At 41.9% G+C, this 20,967-nt stretch overlaps 1 protein-coding gene across 1 annotated transcript in view; it reads left to right on the top strand.

Annotated features, from left to right (window-relative positions):
- The first annotated feature begins 658 nt into the window (after window positions 1-658).
- Window positions 659-20,967, top strand: part of LOC139212924 (unconventional myosin-XVIIIa-like) — a 58,768-nt gene continuing 38,459 nt past the window's right edge. Inside the window, exons 1-12 of the mRNA XM_070843492.1 lie at window positions 659-1,630; window positions 13,370-13,459; window positions 13,671-13,742; window positions 15,497-15,556; window positions 16,354-16,441; window positions 16,853-16,959; window positions 17,047-17,223; window positions 17,379-17,589; window positions 17,693-17,835; window positions 17,996-18,096; window positions 18,278-18,341; window positions 18,970-19,114. Coding sequence (XP_070699593.1) covers window positions 659-1,630; window positions 13,370-13,459; window positions 13,671-13,742; window positions 15,497-15,556; window positions 16,354-16,441; window positions 16,853-16,959; window positions 17,047-17,223; window positions 17,379-17,589; window positions 17,693-17,835; window positions 17,996-18,096; window positions 18,278-18,341; window positions 18,970-19,114 — 2,230 coding nt within the window. The remainder of the gene's footprint in view (window positions 1,631-13,369; window positions 13,460-13,670; window positions 13,743-15,496; window positions 15,557-16,353; window positions 16,442-16,852; window positions 16,960-17,046; window positions 17,224-17,378; window positions 17,590-17,692; window positions 17,836-17,995; window positions 18,097-18,277; window positions 18,342-18,969; window positions 19,115-20,967) is intronic.

Raw genomic sequence — 20,967 nt, 5'->3', positions numbered from 1 at the left:
AAAGTGTTTGACAAGCCCTGACAGATGAGGCCAAAGCTCTGTATGTAGGGCAGCTTCAGATGTATAGTGGCACAGACATGTGTCAGTGTACAAGACTGAGAGAGTATATTCAGAGTTTGCCTCTTCCTTTGTTGAGAACGCATCAGAAGGTGATATCAGTTCCCTAACTCACAGCTGACACTGTGTACCTACAGTGATAAGAGAACTGCAAGATGGGAAGAGCAGGCGTGCCGGGACGTTCACTGCAATATTGAAATGTTTTGCAACCACAAGATGTAGAAATGATGTTAAAATAGGAATTTTTTAATTAATTTCAGGCTTGATTTATTGTATCTCCTGCAACTTCTCTGTGCACATCTGTCATAATGACGTATGTGCAGTTACAGATGTGCATGATTAAACAATATTAGCCAATAATCGGCATGACAGTTTCTTAGTCAGGCTCTGATTGCAAAACTAAATGATTCTATTAAGCTCAGCAAATATTTTCTTAATTTTCTCCTCTCCCCCCTCCCCTTCTCGACAGATGGCATTATTGGTCTGTGCCTAGCGTGGATGCTCCTCAGGTACTTCTATGAGATCTTCTCAGAATCGTTTTTATGAAACTGCCCTTTTCTCGCTGTAAACGATTTCAAGTGGTAAAAGACTGCAGAAAAGCATGTTTCACCTAATTAAGAAAGACAAGGAGAAGGAAAAGGAGAAGGACTTGGGCAAGAAGGAGAAGAAAGACAAGAAGGACAAGAAGGAGCGAATGTCCCAGGCAGAGTTAAAGAGCCTGGAGGAGATGAGCATACGCAGAGGCTTCTTCCACCTCAATCGAGGGAGCTCTAAGAGGGACTCCAGGAGCAGGCTGGAGATCTCTAGCCCTATCCCAATTAAGGTGGCTAGCAGCATGGAGCTCGGCCTGACAGACCTGGGGACTGAGCGTCTTCACAGCCCCCCGGAGCAGGACGTCGGGCAAATAAGTGCAAGTACCTCTGGTGAAAACACGAAGGGAAATGAGCTGGAACACCATCGCAGCTCTGTAAAGGAGAGAGCAGCTAAGTTTGGGGAGCTGGCCAAGCTGAATTCGGTGGTAGGCCAGAGGCACGTGTCTTTTTCCCAGAAGATCGAGGAGGACATTACTGTGAAAGCTTCTGGGCACAACTGGAGCACATCTTCTTTGAGGTACTACCCCAGCTATAAAGACACCAATGTGGTTCACATTCCTGAGATGGTGGAGAAGACCTTCCCTGGTGCAGACCTACAGTTGCCTGCACTTGTCGCTCCACCGATACCAGATCCAAGAGAGCTCGAGCTACAGCGGCGCAAAACTGGGGATTTTGGCTTCTCTTTGCGGAGGACCACCATGCTGGACACGAAGCCTGACGGAGGAGTGTGTCGGCGTGTGGTGCACTTTGCCGAACCAGGCGCTGGCACCAAGGATCGGGCCCTGGGCCTGGTGCCAGGGGACAGGCTGGTGGAAATCAATGGGGTCAACGTGGAGAGCAAGAGCAGGGATGAGATCGTGGAGATGATCCGACAGTCTGGAGAGTCAGTCGCGCTAAAGGTGCAGACTATTTTGGAGCTGAGTGAACTGAACCGCAGCTGGCTGAGGACCACTCAAGACCTGCACAAAGAGGACTTTAACGTAAGTATTACTGTTGAACCACATTAAGACCACTGAGTGAATAGATTCTAACTTGCAAACACAAATTCCACATCGACTGACTCTACTTACATATCATCGCAGAATTTCATACCTTTAAGTGCTTACATCTCAAAATGCTGCTTTTTTTTTTTGGTTGGCTATGATTTCACTTTGGATCTTTGGCCAATTTCACAGTTTTGGAAATCGTCTGCATTTCACTGAGAAGCAGAGTGTGGGTTGTTCTGGTGCTTCTGGATCTGTTACATTGCATGTATGCCTGGGCTAAATGTTATCACCACCTAAAATAACTGTATATGTCAGCCTTATTTTTGTTTTTTTTTTATATTTCTTGCTTCTAAGTACGTAGTTTTGCACCCACCTAGAGAGGATTAAAGATGTCTGGACCATGGATGAAACTGTAATGACACCGGTAATGTGCTTTTGTGCCTGCGTGCAAGGGGGAGAGTGTGTGTGTGTGTATGTGTGTGTGTTTTGAAAGAGAGAATGTGTTGTGGTCCCCCTGCCCTCCCCCCCAGTCCTTTGCCACCAAACAATAGGACGCTGAAGGAAACAACGGCCCAAACGCCACCACAGACCACGGCCATATGGTCTCGTAAGACAGCCTATTCAGTTCTTTTCACTCAGATAATCATGGACAACAAGCGGAGGAGCGTCAAGTTAAACTCTTTATTAACTGGTACAACAAACACCTGAATTTGAGCTTTCTGAAGTGTTTGGTTTTGTGGTAGTCAGGCTCACACAGCAGGTAAGAGTAGCTAAGAAGAAGTTTTGGTTAAGGTTAGCTCTGTGCAGTGGTCTGTTTTTGGAAACATGTCTTCAATGTGGAGATGTGGATTCTTTTTTGTAATCATATAATTGAAACAAAATAGTCCCTCCATAGTTGTTACACTTAAAAGTTTACAAGTAGAATATCACATTAGTGTAATTTCAGTTAAAACAGAAAAAGTGGAATATTGTTAGATGTCATTGAACTGTGGAAATAAAAAAAATATGTATACCATGATAGGCATTTTTGTCTATTGAACAGCCCTTTTTTATGTATAATTATAGTGTGTATAGTCATTCTGATAAATTAAATTAAATAATATGTAGACTATTGAGGCAGATGTTTGATTCAGTGAAACACACTTCTTTTGACAGCACCACATTGGGCCAGTTGTCAGACCCAGACTGACTTACTAACTATCATGTCATGTTTTCATGTAATGAAGGAGATTGTCCCCATTGAGACTCGAGTCGAGATACGTGCAGCTCGATGTGAAAGTTCAGTGCTTAACCCGAGCTAACCCATAACCCATATTTTGCTCGTTGCTCTGGCATAGAAAAAGTATGTAAAAGGTGCATTGTGCAAGGCTGGTGTGCAGAAACCTGAGACATTACAGCAGTGACAACAGAGCAGTATACCAGTGTTGGCAGCATCAGTTTGTGATGGAGACATGCTTTTTTTTCTTCATGTGTTATATCATATTATGACTGTGGGAAAGGGCCCATTAGTTATCAAACATTAAAGGATAGTTATTTTAAAAGTGAGACAGATTTTTCCATATCTCGAGCTCAAAATGACTGGCAGGTAGAAAAAACTTTTGGAGCTGGTCCAGTAGAGTGCCTCTGCCACTGCTTCGATCGGTTAGCTAGTTTGTGTTATTGTGTGACTCTGGTGTTTCCAAACTAATGTGTTAAATCACTAAAGTCACAGCAAATAGACCAGAAACTCCTTTGTTCTGCGAAGTAAAATTACTGGTTTTATCAATGGAGTCTGGTGGCTTTGAATCGAGCAGCGTAACGGCTGTTACTGGTTAAACAAAGAGGATCCTACCGGTCCATTTCTGTAGGGATCCTCCCAGTAATGTTGTCAGATACTCTGAATAACAATCTGAACGTGTCAGTGGCAAAAACAAACACTTTTTGCCCTGAAGGATTGCAGTACAGCCATGGTGGCCAAGTTTGTGGCTGCAGGCTGAGGTGATCTATTGGATTAATTCCAAAATGTTTTTTATATTATATATAATATATTATATATATTTTTTCAAACCCAAAATATGTAGAATTAAGTCCCACATTTAAAAAGATCAGTTATCCTTTAAGTTACGTAGACATGGTTTATCAGAGACGGTCCTCACTGTAAAACAGCAGGTGTGAACTTTTTGTGCTTATCTCTTTCTTTCTAACACATTGCCTCCACCCGATACTTTTATGCATGTATTTATAATTTTGAAGTACACAAGACATCAAAATTATAGGTTTGGAAATGAATATGTACACAGCCAGAGTTCACTTGCTTTGTTTTGTTCTGCAGCCAACTGATTTTGATGATCATCGTAAGACAGGCCGTTTTAAAAAGCAGAAAATGTGCATGTGAGTGTGACCTAGAACCAACAGCACTATTTATAGGTGGTTATAATAAGATCTGGATTGGGGATCTAGAGCTCTGCAACACAGTTAGAACCTTACGTGATGCATGAGTATGTTTTGCATGTTGGCTGAAATTATTTATTTTATTTATTAATCTTTTGACATTGTGGGAAATAAGCTCATTCGCATTTCTTCTCAGGTGTGAGATGAGAAGTTCAGTGCCACTTTCATATCTGTCTGCTAAAGGTGAAACTATAGCCAGGAGACTATTAGCTTAGCTTGGCATAAACACTGGAAACAGGTAGCTCAGCTGGGTCCAAAGGTAAAAAAAATCCACCAACCAGCACCTCTGAAAATCTCACTGATTTACACATTATATCTGTATTTGTTCTGTGTCATCTAATTAGTATACCTAGGGCGACTTCCTGGAGTCCTGTTGTCACTGTGAGGTTACAATGATAAGGAGACTGTTACTGAATAAAAACTAATCATTCAGGTTTGGCATCAACACCTGCTGTCTCTCCGTCTGCCGTTTTATCACTATATGGTTTTATCTGATTTCAGATTTTGCTTATGAATGCATGATGCAATGTGAGTTTGCTCGGCTGTTGGAAAAAAAAAAGCTCCTCAGCAATGTGGCAGAAGAACTGGCAGAATATATTATCAATCATTTGCTTATTTGCCTTAAAAAGGGTCAGTAGTCCATCATGTCTCGAGAGAAAAACTTTGGGCCTAAATGATTTCACAGCTAGGTCAAGTGTGCATTGTTGAGCACATGAACCTTTTGTCCATTGGGTGGCAGCCACTGTCCACACAACACATGGCCAGGCCAGAACAACTACTCTTCTGTGCTGTCCCCTCTGTTTTAAAGCTTTCACTGTCTTTCTTGATTCACCGTAAGCTCTCGATCGTAGACATTACAGCATGTTACAGCTTCAGACCACTGGACATGTTACTGCTGAGGTGACACCACTGGCTGCAAAATACATTGCACCATTGTTTGAAAAGCTAAAACAGAATTAGAAACTTTAAAGGAGGGCCGACTAATTCTGTGTGTCTCAACAAGGCACAAAATGATACCATAACGTACATCTGCTCAGTTTGCATAAGGCAATACTACTGTACTGCATATAAGCAGGTGTGCAGTGTGTAAGTGGGCCTGTTTGTGCTTGTTGTCTCACAGACATTCTGAAGGGAGTGCCACTGTTAGACAATTTTCAATTTTCTGGCTGGTTGAGGTAAATCGATTGGTCGGAGGCATTATGAAACCAAGCTGAGCATGGGAATCACAACAAGTCAGTGGTGCCAAAAAAAAGGGCTGGGAACTGGGTAGTGTCCTCATCAACAGCACACGCCACATTATTGTACACCTGAGTCTATTTGGCCGAGCAGACGACCTTTATTTACATACTTAGATTAGAATTAGAATTAGCACATATATCTATATCTATATCTATATATCTATATTTCTATAACTACTTTATGTCCTGGTTTGTTTTGGCTGAATGTTGTCATTTTGTAGTATATGAATAGTCAGTCGCCTAGACAGGCACCAGCACTTTTTAACTGTGGATGAAGGTAATATTTCAACAATCGCCTAGACCACACCTTTCAGGAGCTAATTGTATCCGCTGATGTTGCCAAATGTTTCATCTAATATTCCCGCATTACTCATCTCTCGTGCCATGCATTTCCCGTCTCTCTGCCCTTCAGACACAGATTTTAACACTGGCAAATTAGCAAATGGTGTAATCTCTTGCCCAAGCTGCCCATTGAAATCACGTCATCCCCCTTTCCAGTGGTGTGACGCTACAGTAGCAGACAGTATTAGGCGTGGATTAGGAAGAGGTGGGGCCTCCAAGGATAAAGCTGTTTGGTTCATGATAGAGGCTACACCTAAGAAGTCATTTTTTCTTACCTTCAGTACTTTTGTTCCCTGATCCATATAATGACACTTTTACTTTTTTGTGTTTTTTCAACAGTGTTTTATTGATTTGGTGACAATAATAATGATACATAAGACAGTTGGCCAAGTGATAGACAGGAGGCAGTTTTATAAACATCATTATAAATATAGCAAATCCAAATTACAGATATGCTATTGTGTCTTCCCTCCTTTCACAGCACCCCGTACCCAAATTCACGCAATTGATAATAAGTGACACACTTTTCCAACATTGACCTCTCATGTAGTGACTGCAGCTTGACATATTAAGGCAGACATACTTGACATTCTTGGGTGTGTGGTTGATCCACGTCTGTCTGCGGACACACCCTCACCCTTTCAGACATAAGCAAAAACTATTTTAACTGAATATTGTTTTTTCTTTATGGTACTTTTATTACTACTACCGCTCACTAGCAGATACGGTCTATGTATAAATTATGCATTTGTGTTTTTATCAAGACTATGAGTGTCTCCTGTTGTGTGTGCTATTGGTTGCTGACTTTCTCATCCAAGCACTCAGCATCATTCCTGGAGTCTCTTTGTGTTCTGATTATTGTTTTTGGCTGTTACACGAGAGACAGGGGAGACGAAACCACAGGTGAGATCACCTGTTTAAATGCACTGCTCCTAAATCATGCCCATGTGGCCTACTTTCAGAGAGAAGTTCTGATTTCCAGGCCTATTTCCTATTACTAACCGAAAATGGGTCACATCCTGGAACCAGAGAGTGCCATCATTCATTTCTTAGTTGCCAACGCGTGGACAATTTGCACTTTGTGTGGTCAAATGTCTCTGGGATTTCTGCCCGCTTTTCTTGGAATGCACAATATGGAGATTTTAATCTGAAATGATCAGTGTCTGTCATTTAGATGTAATACTTTTACTTAGGAGATATTATCATTCTGTCTTCAAATGTTAGAATTTTTCTGTGGTTTTTTTTGCCTGTTATCCTGGTCAGCTTTACCTTTTCTAACAGCCACTACAATCCAGAGTGATAAAGGTTTGGCAAATAACAAATCAAGAATCTATGTTGTATGTGTATATGACATGTATGTCTATTAAACATATATATACATGTTAAAGGAATGTGGTATAAAACTCCAGTTAACACACAACACAGCAATTTACAGCGTGATTCCCAACAGATTTCATAGTGTCGGAGTGATTTAAGTGGGACAGAATCAGCAGTGTTTACAGTGTAGAGTCCTTAATCTGTGGTCTGCACTAACCCTGTGTAGACAAACAGCCGACCGATGCTGTGTCCCAGTAACTGACTCTGGGGATTAGCAAACTGCACTAAATAGACCAGCTAGGCTGTGTGTTTGGCTGGGTGCTAATATGTGAACTTCTGATTCGACCATGAGGAAGACACGCCTTGAAACCTTGATTATAGTTTTTTGCAGGAAAGCTCTATTTTCGCACATTACCATTAAAGTAGGAAAATAAAAAGGTCTTGGCGAGTATTCTCCCGCTCTGATGTGTCTGAGTGAAGCAGTTCCCAGACACTTTGTATTGTGTACATAATCACTGGTTATTTGATAAATGACAATGTTAATGAGTTCATGAAGAGGAAAAGAATGTGCCAAGATTGGATTAGCCCTTCCCAGCTCAGCCAAGTGTGTTGCTACATTTCTGTGTTTTCCTTGTGCGGCTACACTCCATGACACCTTCAGGTGACTCACCCATTACATGTGTCTTTACCCAAATGGTTTTACAGCAATGCAGTACGGGCAGAGCATTATCTTCATACCATGTCTTGAAACATTTTGTTCTGACTGGGAGAGTAGTGTAGTTCTAAGATCGTATCTGACTGGTGTCTGTGTCTTATCTTATTTGAAAATATTTAAAACCTCGGTTTACGCTTTGGTACAAATTAACAGGAAATGAGCAGTATTTGTTGTATGTATGGGTCTGGATCATGCGACCGCTGCTTGGTTCTTATCAAGGTTTGTCTCCAAACAATACAACATCTCGAATTTAGGTCAGTAGAGTGCTTAAGCAGAATTCTCTGTGAAAGAGATAAATGAATTCATTAGTTTATAGCTCCCTCTTGTGGTGCAAAGTGCATGGTGAGGAACATGCCTTCCACAAGTGTTAAAGGCACTTAGACTACATTAACACATACATAACAGTCCTGTACTTTGGTTGTTTGCTTGTGTCTTTGAGTGTGTGTGTGCATTAGCGTCATGGAGAGGAAGGATTCTGTGCTCACTTTGGAGCGAATGAGCATGTTTCTTGTTTGATTTGTAGGTAATAGTGTGTATCCTTCACATTGAGACAGATATCTTACTCAGCCTGTCATTGTGGAGGAGAACTGATGATTAAATAAACTTCCATTCAATGTTATGTTTGGTTGTAGTAAAAAAAAAATTGTTGCACTTAGTACTGAGCCGCACATCTGTATCATCCCTCAACCTCCTAATTGCATTATTATTGTGGCCTAGTTTTTGTGTTTCCCCTCCAAAGGAAAGGGCATGCAAATGTTTGTTTGTATCGCCTCATGAGGGAGACTACCTCGCTGATTCCCTGTCACCAATAGAAGAGAGTGGCAGGGAAAAGTGGCTGCGCTAATTGATGCGGCTCTGCAAATCCTATTTATAGCGCGGCCCCCCTCGTACTTCAGCAGCTGTCCCTCTTCTATGTCTCTGCCCGGCTCCTCTCACATTACCTCCCCTCCACTCCCCAGACCACAGCTTTACTGTGCTGTGCTGACTGTGACCCCGCCCTCGAAGTTGCCCTCCCACTCACCCAGGACTAGCGAGTGTGTGCTCTTTGCAGCCCCATGTCCTACCCTGCCTTGGCCCTGACTACACTGCTCCAGTGACAGAGTGAAGATTGGAAGGTTAACCAGGCCTACAGAGAAGGTAATGGGCTCGGGCCTCTGGTGGACCGAGTGTGTGGCGAGCTGTGCGATCGGCTCAGGGTGTGCATGCTCTGCTTAGCACTTCCATTTGGGCTCTGATGGCGTCTCAGAATGGCCTCCTTTCCTGCTGAAACTATTTATAGGAGTGGACTCTGATGAAAGCAGGGCCGGAGATGGTGAAACATGTTGCTGCGCAACTCATGTTTGCTGTGTCTCTTCAATGAGTAAAAGGCCAATTTTAGTTTTAACCTTTAATGCAGTTGTAATAGACATTCTACAAAATGCCTGGTGATTAAGTGTATTGATTAAGTGTATTGATGTGTAAGTGTGCTTATTTGAGATCCTTTGCTAACCGACTCTTCGTATGGCTGGTTTTAATGCTTTTCACTGTTTGCAACACTCATTTCTGTTGTATGTAAGAGTTCTAAGTTTTCTGATTGATTTTGTGTCATCACAACACATCAAACAAATAACAGACATAGAATGTAATAACTTCAGTTATTCATACATAGTTATAGCAATTGATTGAGGCCCACTTGTAATAAATAACACTGCTGCAGATGATTCAGTGCTGAATACTAGTCTGGTTTCCAGCATGTAGCTCTTGTACACATCTTCATGTTTTCTACTTGTCTTTTGTTGTGAGAAGAAAGCAAACCATTTCATTATGTTGTTCATGTGTTCTGTCCTCAGTGCTGCATGGTCCCACTGCCCTGTTGGTGTATGACCCGTTGTGTGCTGAAAACAAGCTCACAGTATCCCAGCGCTCATCCCTAAATTCCCATTCCTCATCACGCCGCACAGTACATCCTCCTCTCCCCCCACTGTCTCTTTTTTCTTTCCTCTCATCATTCCATACATTTGTTCTCCACGTCGCCCAGCTTGTTCCATGACTTCTGGCCTATCACCATGGCGTACAAATCACGCTTTTCATTCTGGGAGCAAAAGGGAAGTCTCTCACTTTTCTGTGTTTTTTTTTCCCCTTCTTTCTTTTTTAGCCTTTCAGTTTATATCTGCATGCCATTGCCTGTAGTTTGCAAAATGTTCCTTTATGTTGAAAGAGAAGAAAAGCCTGGGTCTGAATATGCATTTTGACCTTTTTTTTTTTTTTATGTTGCTTCCTCTCGTGTAGGTTAAAGTTGAGAACAAGCCAGATGTAAGTGTTGGTTTCACCTGCATGATGCACCAACTCACGTGGTGCAAACCGTTTTGCGTGCTGTGGTACAAGATAACAGAAAAGCTGAATTTGGCTTCCAAACATGATCAGGATCCTCAGCGAGCTAGCTGGCAATATGTTGAATTTTAGAATAAGGGATGACCAACACAGTTCTTAACCATTAGTTAAGTGTGTGCTAATATGGCTTGAGATGATGGTCGTTATTCTCGGGACAACTACTGTTTCTATAATATGACTAAAGCATGGATTTAATACATTTTTAAAAATCATTTTCTAACCATTTAATCTCTTCATTGTCTGAAACACACAGTGGCTCCTTGTCTTTATCGCCCAATTTAACCCTGAGAACTGAATTTAGGTTTGAATTAGACGAAGATGGAGTAATTCACCTGAAGCATAAAAATACTATTTACCTATCATTTTAACGGGTTAGATTCCTTACTTTCAATCTTGAAAGTGCTCTGTGGCATCTTCTTGTAAGCAAAAACAAATTATGCCTACAATTACTGTTTCCTACCTGATTGCATTGTGTGCATCCTTGAAGTCTGACAAATGGGTTGAGCACATTTCCAACAGTTTGCCAATAAGCTTCAAAGTCAAAATGGAATGAAAATGTTGAATCAGATGTCCTGCTTGCATACACTAGCTTGAGTGAGGGTTGCACACCAATGGAAATGCACTACTTGATATAAACTTGATTTTGAGTTTCTGAGCTCAGAACCTGCTGTGGGAATAATCCGCACTATTGTCTGCCCTGCTCTGTTTGTATCCAGTCTGATGTAGATAGTAGTCAGCCTGAGGCAGTCACTAAACCTGGGCTAGACACAGGAAGTCGTCCACAGACAACTGTATCAACAACTGAAGAGTCCACTAATAACGCTGACATGGGGGGACCGGACACTCAGAAGGAGGAGCAGAGTTCCAGCGGCAGAAGGGTGGTGAAGGTTGTGAGGAGAGTTGTTCGTCGTGTAGTTCCTGCTGCCAAGGAAGAGCAGAACCAGCCTGCTGTCTCTGAGTCTGCGAAGGCGGCCTCTGCTGCGGACTCTGCGCCCAAAACCACCAAACCGGCTACGGAGGAGAAGGATGATATCTCCATGGGCCTGGCCAGCCTAATGGGCAGAAGTAGAACCAAGGAGCACCGGCCTCGCACCCGCACCCAGGACCGCAAAGAGGACACGAAAGAGGAAGGGAAGCAAGAGGAGGAGAAAGGAAAGGTGGAGGAAGAGGAGGAAAAACCTACTGTGGAAAAAATAGAGGAAACCACATCCACGCCTGTGCCCACTACTACAGCGCCAAACCCTGCACCGCCGAAGCCTAACCCCTTAACCCCTCCAGCTGGGTTCATCCCTGCTCCCAAACCCAACCCTTTGGCCCCACCTGCTGGCTTCATCCCTGTCCCCAAACAAAACCTGTTGACTCCACCGCCTGGTTTCATCCCTGCCAGAAAGTCCAGTCCTGTGCCTCCAAAACAGAATCCCCTGGCACGACCTCCAGGATTCATCCCTGTCACAAAGACAGACCCCCTGGCTCCTCCTGCGGGGTTCATCCCGAAGGCCCGTCCAGTTATTGTGAAGAAACAGGAGGTACAGAGTGCATGTTTGGTGTGCGGAACCTCTGGGTGGAGCATGCCGTGTGATAATAACACACATCACTATTCATACACATGAACCTCCTCATATTGTTTACCTTGAAAAACAGCCTCAACTTTAGCAGATTTGCTTTCGGTTTTGGATCATAAAGACGTTTTCTTACAACTGCCATTATAATTAAGCCACATCTCATCTTTGTGACTAACAAAACTATTCTTAGCACATTTGCTCCAGAAGTACAACTTGCTCTTGATTTCTGACAAAAATGAGCCTTGATATAATGAAGCCACCCTGAACAAGTGAAGGGAAGCAGGGTGCACGCAGCAGCTCGTGATCAGACTTCATCAGTGGGTATAAGGGTGTCCTCATGGATGGCACTGTGGTAGTCTGGTCAGTTGGGAGTTGTGTATGAGCACTGGGCTGTGACTCGTTACTGTCACTTTCTGCAGACAAAGCACTGAAGTTGTCTGCTGAAGACCACTGAAGGGGCTTCAAAGACACTTTGCTTTTTTAAGTCACAATAAGAATTCAAAATATAGTCTTATAGAGAAAACTCAGTGATTTTGTCAGGTAAACAGCCCTTTTTCAAAAACAGTTGTCAAGACCCGGATCCCATTTGGTTGTGAATCACCATGTACAGCTTGGAGCTGGCACTTGGATAATTAAATTCAGCTTCAGCTGAACATTAAATATTTATGTTTTAAATATTGTATTTTTGCTCTGTTGTTTAGTCTCTTTGGCAATTTGTTTGTGAGAAGGCCATCTGAAAATATTATCAACAGATGTCAAAGAAATCTGCCCAACGTTCGGGTATTTGGACACGGAGCAAGAGATTTGATTTTGCAGATATGCACCTGGTATTTCTGCTGAGGGATTGTTGTATTTTAGACAGAGATTTAGGTTTCCAGAATTAAGGGTAGGATCAAGATGTTAGCTGAAATGTACATTTATGTGTGACTAAGCATTCCTGTGGCTTTGTGCTGTCTAATGATTTTACTTTTCTGCTCTCAGTGGAGCTACATATCAAAATGACAAAGCTGTATATCTGTAGCTGACTATGGCAGACATTATCCATTACCATTAGATACAACTAAACTATCCCATGAAAAAAAATCAGTATGACACGTGCACTAACTTGTTTTCACCTTTAGGCTTTGTTGAATGTTACATTACAGAAAAAAAGTGAAAGTGAAGCAAGCATTGTAATGGCCCCACTTCACCTTACTGATATCTAAAGATAGAAAAAATGAAACAGATGATTAAAAAAGTTTGTAGCAGCACAGCTTCAACTTAAGATATTACTTCGATGCAAACAGCAGCAGATATGAGACAAATCTACAATTATTGATCCTAGTGCCACAGCTCCACACAATTACAGGTGCAACTCCCAGATGGGATGATTAGACAGCTTTCAGAGCTGAGGCAATGCTAAATTATTTAATTACTGTAAAGATATTTTCCACATTGTTCCTGAAGTAACTACAGGCAAACAAAAGCCTTTAACAATTATTGTTTTGCCGCAACGCTTAATGATCCAGTTTTCTTTAATAGCCATTATCCCTTGTTCGTTTCCTGACGGAATTAATTGGAAAATTAAATTAGCAGGAACAAACCTCCCTTGAAGTTGGTTGTAGTTTCTGATGTGTCGAATTGAATCTAAAGTTAAAAGAAAATACATCGAGCTAAAACATACATGTCATCCTCATTGTCATCGTCCCCTGTGTTTTTTCCATCTTCCTGTGTGTGTGTGTGTGTGTGTATGTGTGTTTTTTGCATACATTGTGCAAAGGCAAAGGAGACATCTTGTCCCCCTGTGGCCCCCAATGGTAAGCCGTCCTCAGCTGAACTGCTCCAGCCTGAGTCTGCAACAAATGAACAGGTGCGTGTTCATGCTGTTGCAAAGTTCCACCTAACCGTGTGTGTTTCTCACATTCAAAAGCACTAGACGATGTTTTACATGGAATGCTTTAATCTGCCCACTCAGTTTTCTCCGTATGTCTGAAGTGGGCAGTTATAGCAATTACGTCTGGTTCACTGATTTTACTTCCTGGCCACCAATCGCGATTGCTGGCCCTGCCATCCAACTGTAGGTCCCAGAGCTGATTCCCACTGAGGACGATTACAAGCGGGTGAAGAGGATCTTCACCATCAATGGCAAAGATGTAACTTCCCCTACATTTGTTTGGTTTGCACGCTTTACCAAGGCTTGCCCTGTGACCGGCCTGCGTCAACTGCTTGCCTCCCCAGACAGAGGGAAATGTTCAGGCCAAAAATGACCCGTGGGCCGATGCCTGGGCTAGTCCAGAGCTGTCCCACTGCCAGTAGGGTTCCTATTACAGGAGTCCCCTGCGTTGTTGCCCGCTTGGTTTGAAATCTGAAACTTTGAACACCAAAGGGATATTACTTGAGAGTTAGCTCAGGAGCAAATAAAGGCTTTCTCTGTAACATTAGCTGGACTTCTGTGTTCCCTGAATTTTTCGTTTTATAGCATACTGGAGGCATTATGTGGGTACTGATTACTGTGTATTGTATGCCATGCCGTGTGATTGATTGGTAACAGACTTTTGTTTCAGAAAAGACAACAGTGTGAGCCCTTGTACCCTTTGAGCTGACTTCTACACCTCTGATACTGCTCGCTCATTGCCTTCCTCTCATTAAATTTTGTAGCATTAATTGCTCAGGTCCAGAGGAGCACCTTTGCACTTCATGATGATGTACTTTGCCTGTTGTGATTAGTCAGTGCTTGATTATTTGGCAGTGTTTGGTTCTTTCTAGAGCACTGAAAGGCCGCTGCTGTTCATTCCTCCTCCTCGCTCTGATCTCCTGTTGTCTCAAATTGTATCCCATGTCTCTACTTTTGCTTCTCTGTGGGTCATTGGATGACTGACTGACTTGCTGCTGTCCTCTTTGCTGTTTCCATGGCCAGTGTGCCAGAAGCTACAAATCCTCTCAGGTACAGCCTGCTCGACAGTGGGCTCGCCGCACTCCTTCGCCTGTAGAGTGCTGGAGCCCGAGCTTGTTCTCCTCTCTGACCCGTCTTTGCCCTACTTTGCCTGCCTGTTTGTCTTTGTCCCCACTTGGCTTTCTCTGGTTCATTCTGGGTTCATGGGCCCAGAATGGAGAAATGTGACATAAATCCGTGTGCACCAAAGTTGGGTCAGGGATTCTTGACCGTCTCAGCATGATTAATAATAGCCTAAATTTACCAATGCTGCATTTAGATACAACCAACATATCGTGGAGCTCTGTGCTGGTCTTGCTGCTTTTTCTCTCTACGCCCACACATACTCATGTTAGAGTGTAGTCATATGCAACAGTAAACACTTTCTCAAATGCCTTGCAATCACTGAATTTGCTTGCAGTGATACAGCATGTTTGGACATCGTAATGCATTGTACCTTTGTGTATTACATTATATCTTTGTGTTGATGTAGTACCGTACTATAGCTAAGTTCATTGGCATTGACTATCACATTGATTTACAACTGGCTGCACGGTGCCTTGAATTTATACCTTGTATATCTTGTTAACTTTGACTTTTAATATGACAGAACATAAATTTTGTGCCTGTCCTTTAATGCACCTTGTAATCTTTACTCATTAATGCATTAATAATGTCATTTTTAATGGTGAATTACTTGAATGACTCTCTTACTCTGCCACCATTGCTTGACTTACTATTGCATTGATTATTGCAAACGGCTGCTGTTTTTTTTTTTTTTGCAGTGTTTAGTATTATGTTTTTACTTGTGATAATTTGTGACCTGCTTTTACCTGTTTTTTTCCACTGTGCCATATTTCGCATTGCTTCAGTCGTGCACTTGGACATTGCAAATCAGATGTAATGTTTAGTTGTTGAATTCAGTCACTGGAAATGGTGACTTCTCAGTTGACATGCGCTCCTTCCCTTCTCCAGTCGAAACCTGCTGAGGACCCTGTGGCCATCCTTCAGGCAGCACACTCAGCTGCAGCTAAGGTCTGACCATGGCTACAACTGATTGTATTTCTTGTTGCATCCCCCGTGTTTTAGATTGATGTGTGTTTTATTGGTTTTTGTGTGGTTTTTTGTGAACTAGTGAAGAGGTGTGGGAGAATGGCTCAGTAGTTAGTGAGGCGGTCCCATCACCAGAATAGCCCAGGTTCATCTTCCCGATAGCTCTAGCTGTTGAAGTATCACTGACGACCCAACATCTTAACCAGAGGGACAAAAGACAAATATACAGTCTTGGTGCAGTTATCCAATGTTTATTGTGTTAGCTTCATTGCATCGTGTACTTGAAGTGTTTCCAGACATGACTCACTCCAAACACTTGGCTTGATTTGGCTGTTTTACCTCTTTTTTTGTAGTGTTTTTTTCTGTCTATGTGATGCACTTTGTTGTGATGAGGCGCCCCTGTCTCACCCTCTGTCTTCAGCATGTCTTAAGTGAGCACATTAAATGCACTCTCAGTGAGTTCAGTGCATGCTCTGTGAACTCTGAAAGGTGCCTTAAAACTGGGGCATTATGGGAACTGTCTTTCTTCCGTGGAGGGTTGTTGTGCAATAGACATAAATGCAAGAGGTGAAGTATGAAAATGAACCAGCTCACAGAAACTCATACATGTTTTCACACCGAAACAAGCCCTCCACCCGATGAATTCAGTTCCTCTTGTACGTCTCGTGAGTGTGAACTGCACGTTCACCAGTGTCATTTGTAATTGTCCTTCATTTGTATTGTTGAGTTGTTGATTATTGTTGTTTTTTTTAATCCTGATTGTTAACCTCTTCTTACAGGGAAAAACTGAGGAGCAGATTACGGCAGAGAAAACCTGGTATAACACTGAAAAAGTATGGCTTGTCCACAAGGATGGATTTTCCTTGGGTTAGTAAAAACTTCATTATTTAAGTATCTTTATCTATGTTTAGTTTCTATATTTTCGTATTTTAAAGCAAATTCTCTATTTACTATCCTGTCAGTGCTGGTCTGTCTGTTTGATTTGACCGCTGAATGATACAGGTGGGTTTTTGAAGTTTAGAAAATGCTTTCGATATTTCACCATTAAAAGAAGAAGCCTGACAGGCCATCTCCATTTTACCTCAGGCTCTCCCTTATTAGAGTAAACATGTTCTCAGTGTTGAATGCTTGTTTAGTTTTCCTCAAGCTTGGGCATTTATTAAACGAGATACTGCCACTGCCAGACATTATCAGATATGTGAGATAAGATGAAGGTTTTGCACTCAGGTTGAGATTGTATGTCATGATAAATTAAGTCCACACTTTGTGGTGCTGCAGCAACCCTCCTGAAGACAGAGGCAGGCAGTCTGCCAGAGGGGAAGGTGAAAATCCGCCTGGATAGTGATGGATCTTTATTGGATGTGGATGAAGATGATGTAGAGAAGGTATTTAATCATCAAATCAACTCTGAACCACATCAATTACACATGGCACTTTGTGAGTATGTGACCGCTTCTGACTTTGAACCCCAGGCAAACCCTCCGATGTCTGACCGAGTAGAGGACCTGGCCTCCCTGCAGTATCTGAACGAGTCGAGCGTGATGCATTCCCTGCGGCAGCGGTACGGAGGTAACCTGGTGCACACCCACGCTGGGCCCAACATGATGGTTATTAACCCCATTAGCGCCCCCTCGATGTACTCAGAGAAGGTAGGCTGCAGCCTGTGCATATAATGAGACCTCTCTTATGGAAGAGCAGAACATGAGAATCAGAATGAAAACAGTAATTGATATGTATTGATATGTTCTCTATAATTTTGTCCTCCTCTCCCCGTCCTCTCCTTCACTGCCTTTCATCTTTCCAGGTGATGCAAATGTTCAAGGGCTGCAGAAGGGAGGACACTGCCCCCCACATTTACAGCATGGCCCAGGCTGCCTATAGGAACCTCCTGACCACTCGCCAGGATCAGTCCATCGTCTTGCTGGGCAAGAGTGGCAGTGGCAAGACCACCAACTGTCAGCACATCATCCAGTACCTGGTCACGGTAGCTGGCAGCACCAACAAAACATTCTCCAGTAGGTTGGAGAGAACTCAAATAAAAGGAATTGCTAATTATTATTATTATTGTTGTTACTGATAACCCATCCAGATGACTGTATTTATCTTTGTTGTCCCTAGCTGAGAAATGGCAGGCAGTCTACACAGTTTTGGAGGCATTTGGGAATGCCTCTACCTGTATGAATGGGAATGCTAGTCGCTTCTCCCATATTGTTTCCTTGGACTTTGACCAGGCGGGCCTGGTGACCTCAGCCTCCATCCAGGTACAAACAAACACATCATTTATCTGCTTTCATCTGCAAGGTGTCATAAACTAGTATGGATTTTCACCAAACTCCAGAAGGCTTTGTTATTATGCTTAGTTGCACTGCCAGTCTGTTAGTGTCTATCATGCTAATATCCTGTTCTGCTGTGGCCTGGCAGACCATGCTTCTGGAGAAGACGAGGGTGACAAGAAGACCGGAGGGAGAGTCCACTTTTAACGTCTTTTACTACGTGATGGCTGGAGTAGACAGCTCTCTTAGGTCAGGATTAATACTGCGATGCCAATTATTTGCACAATACAGCACAATATTGTCCTATTAATCCTGTACTGGATTAATAGGACAATAATGATATATTACTGCTCGAATACTCCAATTATGTAGACATTAGTAGATGTGAGAGATGTTAATGCCCTCTGTGTTGTTCTCATTTCTTCATCAGAACTGAGCTGCACCTTAACCACTTTGCTGAAAACAATGCGTTTGAAATCATGCCTCAGATTAAGGTAAATACAATTTATTAATGGGAGATTGGCCTGTTTTTTTTTTGTAAAGCTGAATGTTGAAATGTTTAATATGAATGCAGCTATATCTGGCTGTCTAGAAGTAAACTAAAACTACATAACACTTAAATGATGCCTATCCCATTTATCATCTTTCTAAATCCACAAGTAATGTAATAAAACCAAGAATTTATAGCTTAGTGGAGTGTCCTCTTACTGTCACACAGCAGAGTGTCACAGGACAAAACACGAAGATACACTTTCTATCTTAGAGTTTGTGTGATGCTTTTATCAGCATCTGTTAGCTGCCATGACATTTAAGCCGCAGCAACAGACCTTTGCAAAATGTGTAATGGCCTATAGCAGACAAATAATGCTAAAATTGCATTTCCCCAGGAGAAATGAGAATGGGTCTGTAAGTGTGATTTGAAAGATGGTGCAATCTCAACAACTAGCAGAGTAACCACTGATATTCATCAGTAACTTTGCAGATATTGTCATTTTTGGTAATTCTATTTTAACTTTTGATAAGTTGGTCAACCTCCTAGTATTACTATTACTTTTAGTTTTTTTTTTAAATCTTTTATAGTTCAAAAAGGAATTTTATTTGACTGTTTGCACTTTCTTCCAGACTGAGGATAAGCAGCGGGCCTCTCAGCAGTTTTCCAAGCTGCAAGCAGCCATGAAGGTTCTGGGTATTAGTGTTGATGAGCAGAAGGCCTTCTGGCTAGTCCTCGGGGCCATCTACCATCTTGGGGCTGCAGGAGCTACTAAGGGTAAGATTGCTCAGCAAATCGTTTTCCATTCAATGGTTTTTCCAATGGTTTTCCAAAGGAACGGCTTTCCAGAGCTGCATCACTTACTTGTGTGGATAAAGTGCACGTGTGATATTATAACACAAAGATGCAAAGAATCATACTTAATGTGTACACATACAGGATGAAAAAGCTAAAATGACCATTTTCGTCATTAAGAAAACGTTTTAATAAGACTTTATGTAATCTCAAAAATGTCAGGTCTACATTATCTCTCAGTTGGTAACATCTTCAGTGTGATGCAAGACAGCTGTAATCCAGATAACTGAATTATGCATTTGCACTTTAAAAGATGTTGCTCAGCGCAGAGGTTGTTACACGGCTCTACTGGACTTACCCAAAGCTTAAAAACTAGAAATAAGGGAGGTTGACCGTATCAGTGTCCACGATGTCCCTGGTCATTACACAACAGTTTCCGCTTAAGAACTGAGAGAGAACCTCCATATGAAAGCTGACTGAAATCATTTGAGACTCTTTGCTAGCAGATTTATCCTGCTGTCTCTGGTCTCCATAGTTTGGGCTGCAGCTAATGCTCACACACAGCAGGTGAAGTGATACACTGTATTTGTTCAATTAGAGCTGAACTTCTGTCAGGTTGACCTTGTTAATCCTTATTGAATGATCATATTGAATAGATCAAGCACTCTTTGTGGTAGAGCAGCTGACAGGATACTTGAGTTTAATTATTAGGGAAGACTGTTTCAGCTCAAGGACAGAAAAACATTCATCTGAGTTTGGCCTCAAGACTTGACAAACATTTTATCTTGTCATAAGAATGCATCTGAGGACTGATGGGAACAGCAGTCCTCTTAAACACGAGGATTTGTTCCTGTCTTTGAAGCTATTTGTATGATGAAACCTAATGTAAGAGAGTTTGATTGTTTTTGTGTTCTGAAGTAATAGATGTGCCTCCTACAGCAGTTGACTTTCATTTTAAAATTAGATATCTGCCATTTGAAAAGGCTGAGGCTGTCAAAAGGATTTTTATTATTGGTGAGGTTACTCTTAGTCACTTTTTTCTAAGTATGAAAGGCCCTTGCTTTGCTTGAATACAATTGCAGTAGGCTTTTTCATGAAAGGAATTACAGTTTTTCAGTATTATAGTATTATTATATTATATAAGTTTTTCAAATAAAGATGCTCCCAGAAGTCTTGACCTCTTGGACACACTTTGCAATTTGCTCTTCTCAATATTATTCATTTGAACCCTCTTTTTAGTCAATGTATGGATCCTACATCTTGCAATGCAAATGTCATTGCAATGCAACTCGATTAAATTGACTTTTTCTGTTTTGGAAGCAGTTCACAAACGCAGCGGATCAGCATAAAACACAACACACATATTGGATAATGTACAACACAGGGATGTATAATAACAGCGACTCTGTATTGTGTGTTTTTTTGTTTATTCACTCCTCACTCCTTGTCTGCACTGCAGTCGCCAGTCAATTCTGCAGAATTCCTTGCCAAATTATTTTCAGTTATCCCTTCCAACTGGCTGCCAATCTTTTTGATGGCAGTATAACACCATCCAGTTTAAAAAAATTTCAGCAATGAAAATCGTCCCACATAGAATCTGTTATTGGGAATACAGACACTAAACAGCTCCTGCTCTGATCTGCAAATTACTGGGTGACTTATGGAGAAACACACAATGGCCCTCATGAAGAAAAAATGCATGATGGGATATACGTTATGATCAGAAGTCGACACGTTATTAGCAATTAGATTTTGTCTCACTGGGGAATATCTAATTTATTCATTGGAAATACTCCCGTACTCCAATAGTACTCCTATTACATAGAGGCCTTTGC

This window comes from Pempheris klunzingeri, chromosome 14, assembly GCF_042242105.1.
Source record: "Pempheris klunzingeri isolate RE-2024b chromosome 14, fPemKlu1.hap1, whole genome shotgun sequence".
NCBI lineage: Eukaryota > Metazoa > Chordata > Actinopteri > Acropomatiformes > Pempheridae > Pempheris > Pempheris klunzingeri.
This window is presented reverse-complemented; position numbering and strand designations above follow the sequence as displayed.